The sequence below is a fragment of the Phocoena sinus genome, chromosome 18, assembly GCF_008692025.1.
Source record: "Phocoena sinus isolate mPhoSin1 chromosome 18, mPhoSin1.pri, whole genome shotgun sequence".
In the NCBI taxonomy this organism is placed as follows: Eukaryota; Metazoa; Chordata; class Mammalia; order Artiodactyla; family Phocoenidae; genus Phocoena; species Phocoena sinus.
Window position 1 is genome coordinate 8,689,376 of NC_045780.1, and position 14,317 is coordinate 8,703,692.

The following is a 14,317-nucleotide window of genomic DNA, read 5'->3' on the forward strand; positions in this document are numbered from 1 at the left end:
TTTCTGCTGAAAGATAAGCTGTTAACCTTATGGGGATTCCCTTGTATGTTATTTGTTGTTTTTCCCTTACTGCTTTTAATATTTTTTCTTTGTATTTATTTTTTGATAGGTTGATTAATATGTGTCTTGGTGTGTTTCTCCTTGGATTTATCCTGTATGGGACTCTCTGTGCTTCCTGGACTTGATTAACTCTTTCCTTTCCCATATTAGGGAAGTTTTCAACTATAATCTCTTCAAATATTTTCTCAATCCATTTCTTTTTCTCTTCTTCTTCTGGTACCCCTATAATTCAAATGTTGGTGTGTTTAATGTTGTCCCAAAGGTCTCTGAGACTGTCCTCAATTCTTTTCATTCTTTTTTCTTTATTCCGCTCTGCAGTAGTTATTTCCACTGTTTTATCTTTCAGTCCCGTATCCGTTCTTCTGCCTCAGTTATTCTGCTATTGATCCCTTCTAGAGAATTTTTAATTTCATTTATTGTGTTGTTCATCACTGTTTGTTTGCTCTTTAGTTCTTCTAGGTCCTTGTTAAACGTTTCTTGTATTTTCTCCATTCTGTTTCCAAGATTTTGGATCATCTTTACTATCATTACTCTGAATTCTTTTTCAGGTACACTGCCTATTTCCTCTTCATTTGTTAGGTCTGGTGGGCTTCTGCCTAGTTCCTTCATCTGCTGTGTGTTTGTCTTCATATTTTGCTTAACTTACTGTATTTGGGGTCTCCTTTTTGCAGGCTGCAGGTTCGTAGTTCCCGTTGTTTTTGATGTCTGTCCCCAGTGGCTAAGGTTGGTTCAGTGGGTTGTGTAGGCTTCCTGGTGGAGGGGACTAGTGCCTGTGTTCCGGTGGATGAGGCTGGATCTTGTCTTTCTGGTGGGCAGGTCCACGTCTGGTGGTGTGTTTTGGGGTGTCTGTGGCCTTATTATGATTTTAGGCAGCCTCTTTGCTAATGGGTGGGGTGTGTTCCTGTCTTGCTAGTTGTTTGGCATAGTGTGTCCAGCACTGTAGCTTGCTGGTCGTTGAGTGGAGCTGGGTCTTGGCATTGAGATGGAGATCTCTGGGAGATTTTTTTCTGTTTGATATTACATGGAGCTTGGAGGTCTCTTGTGGACCAGTGTCCGGAACTTGGCTCTCACACCTCAGTGGCACAGCCCTGACACCTGGCTGGAGCACCAAGAGCCTGTCATCCACACAGCTCAGAATAAAAGGGAGAAAAAGAAAGAAGGCAATATAAAATAAAATAAAGTTATTAAAATAAAAAATAGTTAAGAAAAAATATTTTTTAAGTAATAAAGAAAATAATATGGACAGGCAGGACCCTAGGAGAAATGGTAAAAGCAAAGCTATACAGACAAAATCACACACAGAAGCATACACATACACACTCATGAAAAGAGAAAAAGGTAAAAAATATATATATATATCGTTCTTCCCAAAGTCCACCTCCTCAATTTGGGTTGATTCTTTGTCTTTGTGTATTCAGGTATTCCAAAGATGCAAGGTACATCAAGTTGATTGTGGAGATTTAATCTGCTGCTCCTGAGGCTGCTGGGAGAGATTTCCCTTCCTCTTCTTTGTTCGCACAGCTCCAGGGGTTCAGTTTTGGATTTGGCCCCGCCTCTGCGTGTAGGTCGCCTGAGGGCGTCTGTTCTTCGCTCATACAGGATGGGGTTAAAGGAGCAGCTGATTCGGGGGCTCTGGCTCATTAAGCCCCGGGGGAGGGAGGGGTATGGATGCGGGGCGAGCCTGCAGCGACAGAGGCTGGTGTGTGTTTTCCCGGAGAAGTTCTCCCTGGATCACGGGACCCTGGCAGTGGCGGGCTGCACAGGCTCCCCGGAAGGGAGGTGTGGAGAGTGACCTGTGCTCACACACAGGTTTCTTGGTGGCGGCAGCAGCAGCCTTAGCGTCTCCCGCCCGTCTCTGGGGTCCACGCTGATAGCCGCGGCTCATGCCCGTCTCTGGAGCTCCTTTAAGCGGCGCTCTGAATCCCCTCTCCTCAGGCACCAGAAACAATGGTCTCTTGCCTCTTAGGCAGTTCCAGACTTTTCCCGGACTCCCTCCCGGCTAGCCGTGGTGCACTAGCCCCCTTCAGGCTGTGTTCACACAGCCAACCCCAGTCCTCTCCCTGGGATCTGACCTCCGAAGCCCGAGCCTCAGCTCCCAGCCCCGCCTGCCCCGGCGGGTGAGCAGAGGAGCCTCTCGGCCTGGTGAGCGCTGGTGTGTGCCGGTCGGCACCGATCCTCCGTCCAGGAATCTCTCCGCTTTGCCCCCTGCACCCCTGTTGCTGTGCTCTCCTCCGCGGCTGCGAAGCGTCCCCCCTCCGCTACCCGCAGTTTCCGCCCGCGAAGGGGCTCCTAGTGTGTGAAAACCTTTCCTCCTTCACAGCTCCCTCCCACTGGTGCGGGTCCCGTCCCTATTCTTTTGTCTCTGTTTATTCTTTTATCTTTTGCCCTACCCAGGTACGTGGGGGTTTCTTGCCTTTTGGGAGGTCTGAGGTCTTCTGCCAGCGTTCAGTAGGTGTTCTGTAGGAGTTGTTCCACGTGTAGATGTATTTCTGATGTATTTGTGGGGAGGAGGGCGATCTCTGCATCTTACTCTTCCACTATCTTGAAGCTCCTCCTATGATACTGTTAATGAATAAGAACTAGATGATTCTAGGCTTTGAAGCTACCTTGTCTATGATCAATTCTTAACATCTTGTCTTCTTGACATTTTTTTTCTCATTTTCAGAAAACATACCTCTAAATCCAATTTATATATAAATCAAGTCATATCAGGAGCACAGGAACTGGGCTTGAAGAAAATCCTTGTGACCAAATAAAACAGATTCCCACATTTTCAAAAGAATCTTGAATCACCAAAACATAGATATATCTATAAAGACTTCTAAAGGGATTATTTTTAAAACCTGGATATCAGAAAATATTTGGGGAGGGCGGGAGTTTTAACATTTTCCTTGAAAGGCTTTTTTCACTATCTTTTTGGAACTCTAAATGCAAACTACATCCAAGCCTGTGGCCTAGGAAAAGATTCTGGGGTAATAAATATCAATGCAGCTTGGACTAGCCTACCTAGAAAGGAGAGTGTAAGAAGGACACTGAGAACTGGTGTTCATCAAGCTGTCCATCTCCCAAGAAACACAAGTGTGTGCCCTGAGCGTGGAGTGGAAGGAATTCGTTGACAATGAAATTCCTCAGTTCCAGGCTCAAGTCAAAAAGCCTCATTTGCCTTCACTGAACAGAGAAGATTTTTCTCTAACTGACTTGATGACCTGGGATTACAACGTTCTTTTGGAAAACAGTAAAAAGGATAGCTGTTTTCTTCACATAAGACCATGTAATTTTCTCAGCACTTGCTTCATTCCATGCTTCTGAAAAGTAAATTCCATGGTAGAAGCAGTTACGTACTAATAAGGTGCATACTAAACGTTTCAATCAGATTTGACGTCTTCTAAAAAGTCTTCACAGTGGCAACTCTGTGTATGTAGACTTAAAACTCTGGCCCTGTACTCCTTTCTTGTGTGACATTGTTTTTCAGTGCATAAGGTTTGGTTATAAAAACTTCTAGCACAGTTAAAGTTTTCTTGAAAATAGTAAATACCGTGGGTTGTGTAATCTGTAACATGGCCCAGTTACAAATTTATAATATTCTAGACTAACATTAGTTCTAGATTACTTTTAGAAATTGTCTACTGGGGAAAAAATTATAAAAACTAAAATGCAAGATTAATTGTCATATCTCACACTTGTTTGGGAGTATAAAGACAATGTTCAGTCCTTTGAAATAACAATATCTAGCAGTCCTGTAAAATATTCTCAACGTGGAAGGCAACCTGACTCTAAAGAAAATGCCACTTAGATTGTTAATTATATTCTATGCTAATTGGATAGTCATAGCATAGTAGATATGAAGCCAAACATATTAAAGACTCTGCCTTAACCCAGCAATAGTGTAATTTGTTTGGGGCTGTAGTTCTTTCAGATTAATCAGTTGGTCTCCTCACAGTTTTACTATGTTTACTGTGTTACTATTCACATTTAAACACTAAAATCTTCAAGCAATATAAGTTTTCACTTATGGTCTCCAAGACTGACAAAAGTCTAAATTAACTAATCAGAGAATCTAAAAGATCACAAATTATGTTTTTTCAATGACATGTTTCCCATTAGAGCTTGTTTTTAACTGGACTGCTGTGCATGTTGAATGGGTACAACATTTGCAACCATTTATCACGTTGGGGCAAGCGATGCTAATATGGCTGACGGCTGACGGCTGACGGTTCTGCTCTTAGAAGAGGGCCGTGCTTTCTGTTGCATGCATTACACTGACCCTGTACTTTCTTTCCTTTCCTTTGTTTCCTGTGCCATGCTTGCTGTGTAGCAAATGGAATCTCTTGCAGTAAGTTAACTTTCTTTCCTACTCTTTGTCCATTTAGGCATGGACCCATAACAATCTTATTTTTACTGTTACTATTATATCTCTTAGCATGTTTTCCCTTTTTTGTTTCATTTTCTTTTATTTGGTAGACTGAGACATGTAGTTTATTAGCATTCTGGGCTGCTTTCCTCCCAAAGTAGAAACCTATGTTGCTATGAACTCTCATGTTATCACTAGAGTATTTTTAGAAATAACTACCATTATCTGACACTTAGAAAAGTCAGAGTTTTCATAGCTAGGTTTCACCCTAAATTGTGAAAGGTAACATTTTGTTTTTAAACAATACTTTTTTTGTCTGAGAGTCTCTGGCAGTTGTCTTTTATACCAGATTTTGAAAAGGTTTCCACAAAGGCAAGTTTAAATTATCATAAAATGTGTTACTAAAACAACCAAACATCTAGTTTGGGTTAGCAAACGAGTGTAGCTACTTCTTTACACTTAGGCTGGTTCCCAGCATTGAGAGATCAAATAAATCTAAGTAGAATTGCTTTTTCCCCCTTTCCCCCCAGGGAGAGAGGAGAAAGAAAACTCCATCCAGCATGGTCTTAGCATGAACTTTAGTCACTTTTAAAATTAGGGTCAAGAGTATGTTAATAATACTATTAATGGAATATGCTTCCTAAAAACCTAAATTTAAATTCTTGTCATTTCTCTCCTTAAACTGATTTGGGGGGAACAATTTTAAGTCACTTCAGTGGCTCTCAATTCTTACTGAGTTCTTTATTGTCCATTAGTGAAAGAAAGGCCCTATTTATCCTTACTTAACCACATTTGAAAACTGAACAGTGAAGTGTTTGGTTTAAGCCACATATCTCACCCACTTTCAGTGGTGACTGCTGAGCCATTAAATTCTATCTAGTGAAGGCTGTCCTTTTCCTCTAGCAGAATCCCATCTGCTACCTAGGAGCTAACCCTTTCTTGGGATAAAACAGGCAAAGTTTAGAGGCCATTGAGCAGATACAGCTCAAAGAGTACTATGATCATTGGTGTTGGAATTACTCATGGTTTATTCTTCCCTTACAGTACATGTAAGCTGTATAATGAAAACATTTTCAATTCCAGAGGTGTCTATAGAGCTCCAGGGCCATTTTGTATGCATATTTTTTAACGTTCTTTCCACAGAAAGTTTTGCATGCTTTCATGATTTCTCCTTTTTGTAAGCATTTTGGGCCCTTTTTATATCTCTTTAATTCAACACATTTGTTGCGCACTGAGTAGAAGCATCATCATTAAACCTGATGCGGCACCTTAGACAGTCACGTGACTCTTGTGTTTACAGACTTCAGGATGAGTGCCTACACCCTAAATGGCAGCCAGAGTTGTCACAAGGAATAATCTCCCAAGTGTCTGCTGAATTTATAAATTTAACACCTAGAACCACTTAATGCTGTGCCTTTCAAATATACTTTTAATAAAAAGAAATTGTGTTCAAAGATGTATAGCTTATAAAAATTAAGACTGCAGTTATAATTTGTAGATATTAAACCTGTAATTTAATTGGCGAATATAATGCAAATTTGGCGGTTCACTAAGTCCCTTTATAGCTAGCTACTACTTCTTTCTAATTAGTCATCCTCCAGGAGCTGTTTTATTCTATATTACACAGTGAATTTCTCACTGATAGTCATTGATTGGATTTATTTTTCTGTTTTATTTAGAATGGTAACAACTAGTTATGGTTCCTTGATTTAAAAAAAAAAAAGGTGCATTAGTCTCCACTAAGATTTCACTTACTATACAAGAATGATCCTTAATAACTCTTTCTTCCCATGCAAATTCTCTCTTTAGCAACTGGAACTGTGTCAGAGGTTGTATAAGCTACACTTCCAGCTGCTGCTGCTTTTTCAGTCGTACTGTAAGCTCATCGGCCAGGTGCACGAAGTCAGCTCCATGCCAGAGGTGAGCCTGCCCACTCCCGACCCCAGGTCCTGCCATGAGTATCACTGCTTTCCTTTTGTTCTCCCTCCTGCCAGTTTATAAGTGTCCAAGTGATTTTATTCCCACATAATCCTTTCACTCAAGCACAAGTCTTAAATACCAGTGTCTTATATTTATTTCCATGCTCATGTGGCAGTGCCAGGACTAGGGTGAGGCAAGTGACATACCTGGACACAAAATACAAGGACGACCTTCAGGGTGAGCCCCTCCCTGAATGCTGTGCCGAGGGCCTCACTTGCCTCCCCTGGTCCTGTGTCTGGGGATCCTTATTTGAAAAAGTTCCTTGTGTTACGGTTTTTCTGACCTCTAGCTGTTCATACTTGATCCTACATTGAGGTAAGAAGGAAATAACTACATGATGTTTGACTCTCTTCAGCTTCCCTGCTCTGCTTAGCATCCGGATGCATTAATACTTTTAATGTAAAAGGTAAAGTAACTTGAGCATACAGCTTCTGAGTGAGCCAAATTTTTCCTAGACTTGAAAAAATACTACTGCAGTGTAGTAGATGAAATAATGGTGGTGTACACTGGATATTGTGGAAGCTCAGAGGGTGAGTGCCTAGTTCAGCTGGAGACAAGGAGGTTGAAAGAGGAAACTTTCTGGAGGAGATCACACCTGATTCTTAAAGGATGAGTCAGAATTAGAGAGATGAAGTGAGGGGTAAGGAGGAATGTTCCAGTAAGAAACAACAGCGTGGACATAAACATGGTAGTGAGAAAGAGATAGGAACTACAAGTACAGGCAATTGAGGATTGCTAGACTATAAAATGTAAACCAAAAGGAACGCTGGACTAAGGCGGAAGAGATAAGTAAGGTGAGATCACGCAAGACTCTGCACCTGTGAGTATTTTAGTTAGATCTTCAGGGCAGGGATGTGAAGGGTGGATTTGCTGACAACTGGACTGGAGACAGACAGACCAGTCAGTTATGAGCCCGCTGAAATAGCTCAGATAAGAGGTGAGAGTTTGAACTAGGACAGAAGTGCTAGGTAAGGAGAGGGAGGAAACGTGGGAGATATTTAGGACAAAAGGTCACTGAAACTGATGGGGTTGTGGGGGGAGGAGTGGGGGACGAGGCTCAGGTCCCCTCTCAGATGAACTATGTAACCACAGTGCCACAGCTAAGACAGGGATGTCGGAGGAGGCCTGACACAATTGTACATCCACAGCTCCTGCCTGCTCGTCAGCGACCGACTCTGCCTGCTAGATCCCATCTTGCATGTAGTTAAATACAAGGATCTGCTGCTAACGGTGCAGATGTGCTGTCAGGGAACAGTCATGAGTCCATGAAACAATCCCATTGCAAGCAGCGGAGTGAGGATGGAGCCTAGAAACCTCATGTCTGAGTTGGGGGTAGGGGAGGAGGAGACAGAATGACAGCCATTTAACCATAATTATTACTCAGTGTGGAAAAAAGGAAAAGTGACTATAGTTTTTAAATATACAGTTCACCCTTGAACAACATGAGTTTGAACTGTGAGTCCACTTACCTATGTGGATTTTTTCAATAAATATAGTGGAAATTTGAAAAATCTCACAAACATACCTAGAAATAGATATGTCGTGACTACATAAAATATATGTAGACTTACATATAACATACAAAATATGTATTAATGGACTGTGTGTTATCAGTAAGGCTTCCCGTCAACAGGGGGCTGTTAGTAGTTAAGTTCTAGGGGCGGGGGTGGGCGGGGTGGAACCAGAAGTTAGACCGTGCCTCTAACCCCGAGTTGCTCAAGGGTCAACTCTCCTTTCACAGATCCCAATTTCAAGGGAGACAGGAGTCAGACATCTTTGTTTATGAAGAGCTCTTCACAAACGAGTTTTCCTCCACAGAATCACAAATTATCAGATAAAAGAAAAGACAGTTGATGACTGGGATTTGCCCCACTGTCAAGATAAGCTTTACTCTTCTGGAAAGTAGGAACCAAACCCTCAGAGTCCATTCTCTGCTCCAAAAATAGAGGACAATGCACATGCAATTCACATGTCATTTTCCATATTAAAAAAGTAATTCACGTTTCACTTAAGAGTAGTAAATTACATGTTTCATACCGTGTGTGTGTATATAATTATTTTAAATCTAATAAATTTAAAGTGAATTTTTCCTTAATTATTTTAAATCTAGGTAAGTTTTAAATACTTTACACACACATAATTTAAAACTTACCTAGGGCTTCCCTGGTGGTGCAGTGGTTGAGAGTCCGCCTGCCGATGCAGGGGACACGGGTTCCTGCCCCGGTCCGGGAAGATCCCACATGCCGCAGAGCGGCTGGGCCCGTGAGCAATGGCCGCTGAGCCTGCGCGTCCAGAGCCTGTGCTCGCAATGGGAGAGACCACAACAGTGAGAGGCCTGCGTACCACAAAAAAAAAACAAAACAAAACAAAAAAAAAAACTTACCTAGATTTAAAATAGGAAATTCACTTTCACACTTAAAAACTGTATGTCTAAGACACTCTAACAACTTATGTAAAAGGATTACCTACTTGAATTTTGAACGTGGGGCTGGAGTACAGAGTTGTATTTAATCGGCATCTGTGTGAAGACAGTCCTTGAGGGCTTCAGTTCTATACCTTGTACAGTGAGCAGGCTGGGAATGAAAACAGGTAAAGATGCTGGGTAAATCAACTTTTCAAAGAAACTGGGCATCCTCAGCTTACATGACAAAGGGAAACAAAAAACGTTTAAATTCATCTCAGTTTCTTTTAAATGCTCTTGAGGTCAAACTGCAAAAGAGCTGTCTTCCACTGTGCACTTTGGAGGCACTAAGAAGTGACATAGGTTCTCTTTTTAACAACTCAGAATCTTTTGGTTCCAGTAATTCTGAGGGAAAATATCTCTTACTTGTAACATGAATACTAACATTACATTGAGATTTTTCCTCCTCCCTCTTTTGTCTTTCATCTTTCCCGTGGCATAGGAGTAGGGAGAAAAGTTTATTCTTCAAACAGCATCTGTGTTCATAATTAAATTTATTGGGTACTTTTGTGCCAAGCTGTTTGTTTAATCTTTAAAATAACCTGAGAGGTGGGTAATGTCTTCAATCTCACAGATGATAAAACTAAGGTATGCAAAAGTTTGTTTACTTGACTATGCAGTAGTCAAGAAGCAGAACTGGCATCTAATAAACCCAGCTTTATCCAACTACCAAGCCTGTTCTCTTGTGCATTTTACTTCTACGTACACCTTTCTGCTTAAATAGACGACATTTTAAAAGGAGTCAATCTTTTATATAAGGAGAGTATCCCAGCTGTTGATACGGTTGAATACAACGCATTCAGCCCCATAACCCTACATATACCACGCAGTACGGTTTTATCTGTCCTATTTTAGTTTACCGAGATATTAAGCTTCTGCTTAACCAGACCTCATACAGTCAAATTGTTTTTTACTTTGGGGATGTAAAATCCAGCCTGCAACTAAATACAGTAAAAATACATTTTTTTTAACAGCTGCTAAATATGTCCAGGGAACTGAGTGACCTAAAGAAAAACCTGAAGGAGGCTACCGCAGCCATCACAGCCGACCCTCTCTACATAGAGGGGGCGTGGTCTGAGCCGACCTTCACGTCCACTGAAGCAGCCATCCAGTCCATGCTCGAGTGCTTGAAAAACAACGAACTTGGCAAGGCTTTACGGCAAATCCGGGAATGCAGGTGACGCTACTATTTCTATTTAGAGACGGTTAAAGGAAATGCATGCCTAATAGTTACTTTGTCATGGTTGGGGACTAAATCACTACGGAAGGAACACCGAGATGTTTATATAAACCCTTCTCAGATCCTTCCCATTACCATGCCAGAAACATCAGATTTCAGGACTTATTGTTTGAAGTGTTGGTTTCGGTTCTGGTCATCTCTAAAATGTTCAAACACTTCAAAGTATATGCCAACATAATTTTAAAACTAATTATTTGAATGTAGCCTCTTTGGGTTTTTTCTCCCTACATTTTGATAGTATATTCACATTCATTGTAACCAGAATGCTATAGCAAATAAATATTTTAAGATTATGGGATTCCATTCTGATATTTTTTTACTTTAGATATTTTATCAAAACCAATAATATTCAATATTCTAAAACTGATCATGTGATGTCTGCACAACTCTGAATATTACTAAAAAAGCCACAGAACTATATATTTTAGATAGCTGAATTGTACAGTTTGTGAATTATATCTCAACAAAAGCTTTTGTATTAAAAGAGCAATTTTCTTATACTAATAAAGACTCATAACCTCTCAAACTTGTGAATAATAGTGCCTCTAATCTGCTCTTCTTTTCTGACTGCAGAAGTCTGTGGCCCAATGACATCTTTGGAAGCAGTTCTGACGATGAGGTCCAGACACTACTGAATATTTATTTCCGTCATCAAACTCTGGGACAAACAGGTACTTACGCACTGGTGGGGTCTAACCAGAGCCTGACCGAGATCTGCACCAAGCTGATGGAGCTGAACATGGAGATCCGGGACATGATCCGCAGGGCCCAGAGCTACCGGGTCCTCACCGCTTTCCTTCCAGACTCCAGTGTTTCCGGCACTAGTCTCTGACAGGAGCCTTCCGTCCCCCATGGGTGCCAAGCTGGGGGTGCTGCCATGCTGGGGTGACGTCATTCAGTGTCTTCTCGGCCTTCAAAAGGCTTGGTCAGACTGTTCTCCCTCTTGTTACCTGTAGGACTTTTTCTAAAGAGGATGGCAGAACTTCCCACGTGTAGCAATACTATAAGAACCAAGGTAGCACAGGACATTCTGGAACAACCTCCATCCGTCATGCTGTGTGGCACAAATGTGTTATTTTACTGAGCAAATGCAACTCACTACTGAAGATGTGACTTCCATTGCATACCAAAGCCGACTACTCTGAACAGTACCTTCCTTTCTAGAAACAATTTTAGATTGGCAAAAGTGCAATGTTTTCTTCGCTAAAAATATTTTTTATTCTAAAACTTGTACGTTCTTTCCTTTTCTTTTTTTTTTTCTTTTTTTGGTGGGCTGAGGAAGGGGCAGGCAAAATGAAGCTGGCCACTGAAAATTGTAAGATGGTCAAAAGCTGACAGCCTGTATATGTGAAAAGGGAATTGTAAATGGACAATTTAATGTACACTGAAATTTGAATACAATTACTGTATCTAAAAGGAGCTGCTATGAAGTACCTTTCTTATGTTGCTAGGCTACTGTTTCGAAAGCCCTGGATCTCTTTGCAGGGGTCTGTGATTAGGACCCTCGCACCAAAAATGGTCCAGAGAGACCTTTTTTTAAAGGATCTTGGCTGCTTTTTACTATAAGGTTGCTTTTATGAGCATATTTATACTACAGAATGATGAGTGTTAATTTTAACCAACTTGGCCATTTTGTAGAAAAAAGTTAAAGACATTCAACATTATAAACTCCAAGTCTTTCCACCTGTTACGCATGCATATTTTAATATCCGTTTGGATAGCTGGAAGTAGAATCACAACGGTAAAATGAGTTATCGCTTTGTTTCTTAAGAAATGTCGGGCTTCCCTGGTGGCGCAGTGGTTGAGAGTCCGCCTGCCGATGCAGGGGACACGGGTTCGTGCCCCGGTCTGGGAGGATCCCGCGTGCCGCGGAGCGGCTGGGCCCGTGAGCCATGGCCGCTGAGCCTGCGCGTCCGGAGCCTGTCCTCCGCAACGGGAGGGGCCACAGCAGTGAGAGGCCCGCGTAACCCATAAAAAAAAAAAAAAAAAAAAAAAAGAAATGTCATTTTATTTGTAATATATATGTAAAGGGCCATTCTTAAGTTTTCTCCTTAAACTTAATGCTGTCAAGTGTTAGCTGTGTGCATGTAACCTGTTGCATATTAGAAACATATTCAAAGTTTATCTGTGTAACTTATTCACTCTGTAAATACATTTAAAGTTTTTGTGATGTAATCTCGGTTAATATTCTCTTTAGACTAAGAGAAAAAAATACATATTGACCACAGGTTTTATTTCTGCTTAATGAAGATTTTTGCCATTGACATGTTTATAGTTTTGTGTGTGGGGTGCCACACTCATATGTGTTCCATGAATGGCAGCCAGTGAGGTTGTGAGGCAGTAAAGTGACCCTGGGAGCAGGAGGCCTCTGTAACCTCTTGAAGTGGACACCAAAGACTGTGACCCTCACCCAGTGCTCACTGGGATCAAAGAGAGAAATCAGAGAAGAACAAGAGCTCTAATTGTCCATAACCTATCATTAAGTTGTCATCCTTAAAATTCTGAAATAGACCCATAACGATCAGGAAAAAGTAGTAAGTTTTTGTTCTTTCACCAAAACCCATCTGTTCTTCACCCCACTCAAAAAACAGGGTCATGGAGACACGTAACAATCTAATCTCTATGGTCTTCCTACTCATACTTCTTAGATTAACAAATATAACTTGCTTTCCTAACATGCACCAACTAAATCATAAGTAGTAATTTTCTAGAAGTACCCTGCAACAGAGCCTGACCCAAGATTTTTTTAATGTTACCATAGGTACAATTATTCACTTATTTTAAAGACTTTCTGGACATTGCTGTCAACATACTCTTCTGATGATTTTCACCTTACCTTAAAGATGATCCTCCATGATTTGTAGAAAAGAAACTGAATCACAATCTCTCTGAAAAAAAGTCTTACATAATGCAGGTCTCTGTGGTTAACAACACTAGCCAACTCTCAGAGTTCTGCTGGGACCCACAGTAGATAGGACTGACCAGTCATGACTGAATTTTCCACCATGGCCCCTTATCCAGCAAAGAACCACTATGACGGGTTACTCTTTTAAAAAACGGAGATTTCAGTAATACCTTATAATCTGTAGTCATGGGAAGTAATAGGTTTTTTTCTGTTTATTTTTAAAAAAACAGATTTATTAATGTGAAACATTTCTGCTACTTTTCCACTATTTCTTAACCTTCTCTCCCTTGAGTATAAAAGAAAGGCCCTTTGAAGCTGCAGACCTGCCCCATTTGAGCCCAACAATCAATGATTTCAGAGCTGCAGTCCAATCTCCTTGGGTATTGTGTTGTGCCTCTGTTACTGAAGTGTTAATTTTCACTTCGCAAGGAACAGGGATGGAGAAAAGAGAAGAGGTAGAGATATCCACCCAAAGGAGAGGGCAGATATCTAACAGATGCTTCTGGGATAAGAGAAATACCTCCTCATATCTCCATGCTTTCTAGTCCCAAAACATGATACACTTTACCCATGGGGCGTAAAACAATTCAGACAGGTGCACTGCAACTTAGACATAACTTGATTAAAATTGTAGTGTCCAAATCGAGTATTTTAGAAAAAGCACCATACATTTTAGAGGCATGCGAATGTCTTATTCTCACAAATAGGTGAGACCGTTAATATGTTAGTACAGCCGTGAAATAAAGATGCTTGTAACTTAGCATTGCACCTGCACACATGTCCACAAACATGCACAGAGTTAGGTCTTAGGGCTCTTCAGGTTCCAAATCCTAATGTTGTTCTTTTCAGTGAACTGCAAATTACAGAAACAAGGGGAGGAGCATCTAGGGAGGGGAACAAGCAGGGGTGCCCAGAGAGGTCATGGAAGCTCTGCATGCTTTCCCCAAGCCCTGCCCTACACATCTGTTCCACATGGGTGTTCACCTGTATCTTATATCCTTTAAGAACAAACCAGTAACAGTATTATCATTTAAGACAAATTCCTTTCAGAAGCTTGGTGTTATCCTCACTACAGTCTTGCTCAAAGCACACAGATCAATATTAGCTACCTCTTCTGGGAGCCTGGAAGAAACACAGACTCTCAGGTCCTACTGCAGACCTACAGATTTAGAATCTACATTTTGACAGAACCCTCAGAGAGATCCCCAGAAGGATGGCAGAGTAGAAGGACCTGAGCTCACCCACCTCACGAAAACACCAAAATCAAAACTAACAGCTGAACAACCATTGACAAAAAATGACTGGAGCCTACCAAAAAGA

General features: G+C 41.2%; 1 protein-coding gene across 5 annotated transcripts in view; it reads left to right on the forward strand.

Moving 5' to 3' along the window:
- The window catches only part of FRY (FRY microtubule binding protein), a 423,367-nt gene extending 411,041 nt beyond the window's left edge, over positions 1-12,326 (forward strand). For all 5 annotated transcript variants that reach the window (XM_032611303.1, XM_032611301.1, XM_032611300.1 and 2 more), the window contains 3 exons: positions 6,221-6,331; positions 9,827-10,029; positions 10,666-12,326. In XM_032611303.1, the coding sequence (XP_032467194.1) occupies positions 6,221-6,331; positions 9,827-10,029; positions 10,666-10,924 (573 nt within the window). In that variant the 3' untranslated portion in view covers positions 10,925-12,326. The remainder of the gene's footprint in view (positions 1-6,220; positions 6,332-9,826; positions 10,030-10,665) is intronic.
- The last annotated feature ends 1,991 nt before the right edge of the window (positions 12,327-14,317 follow it).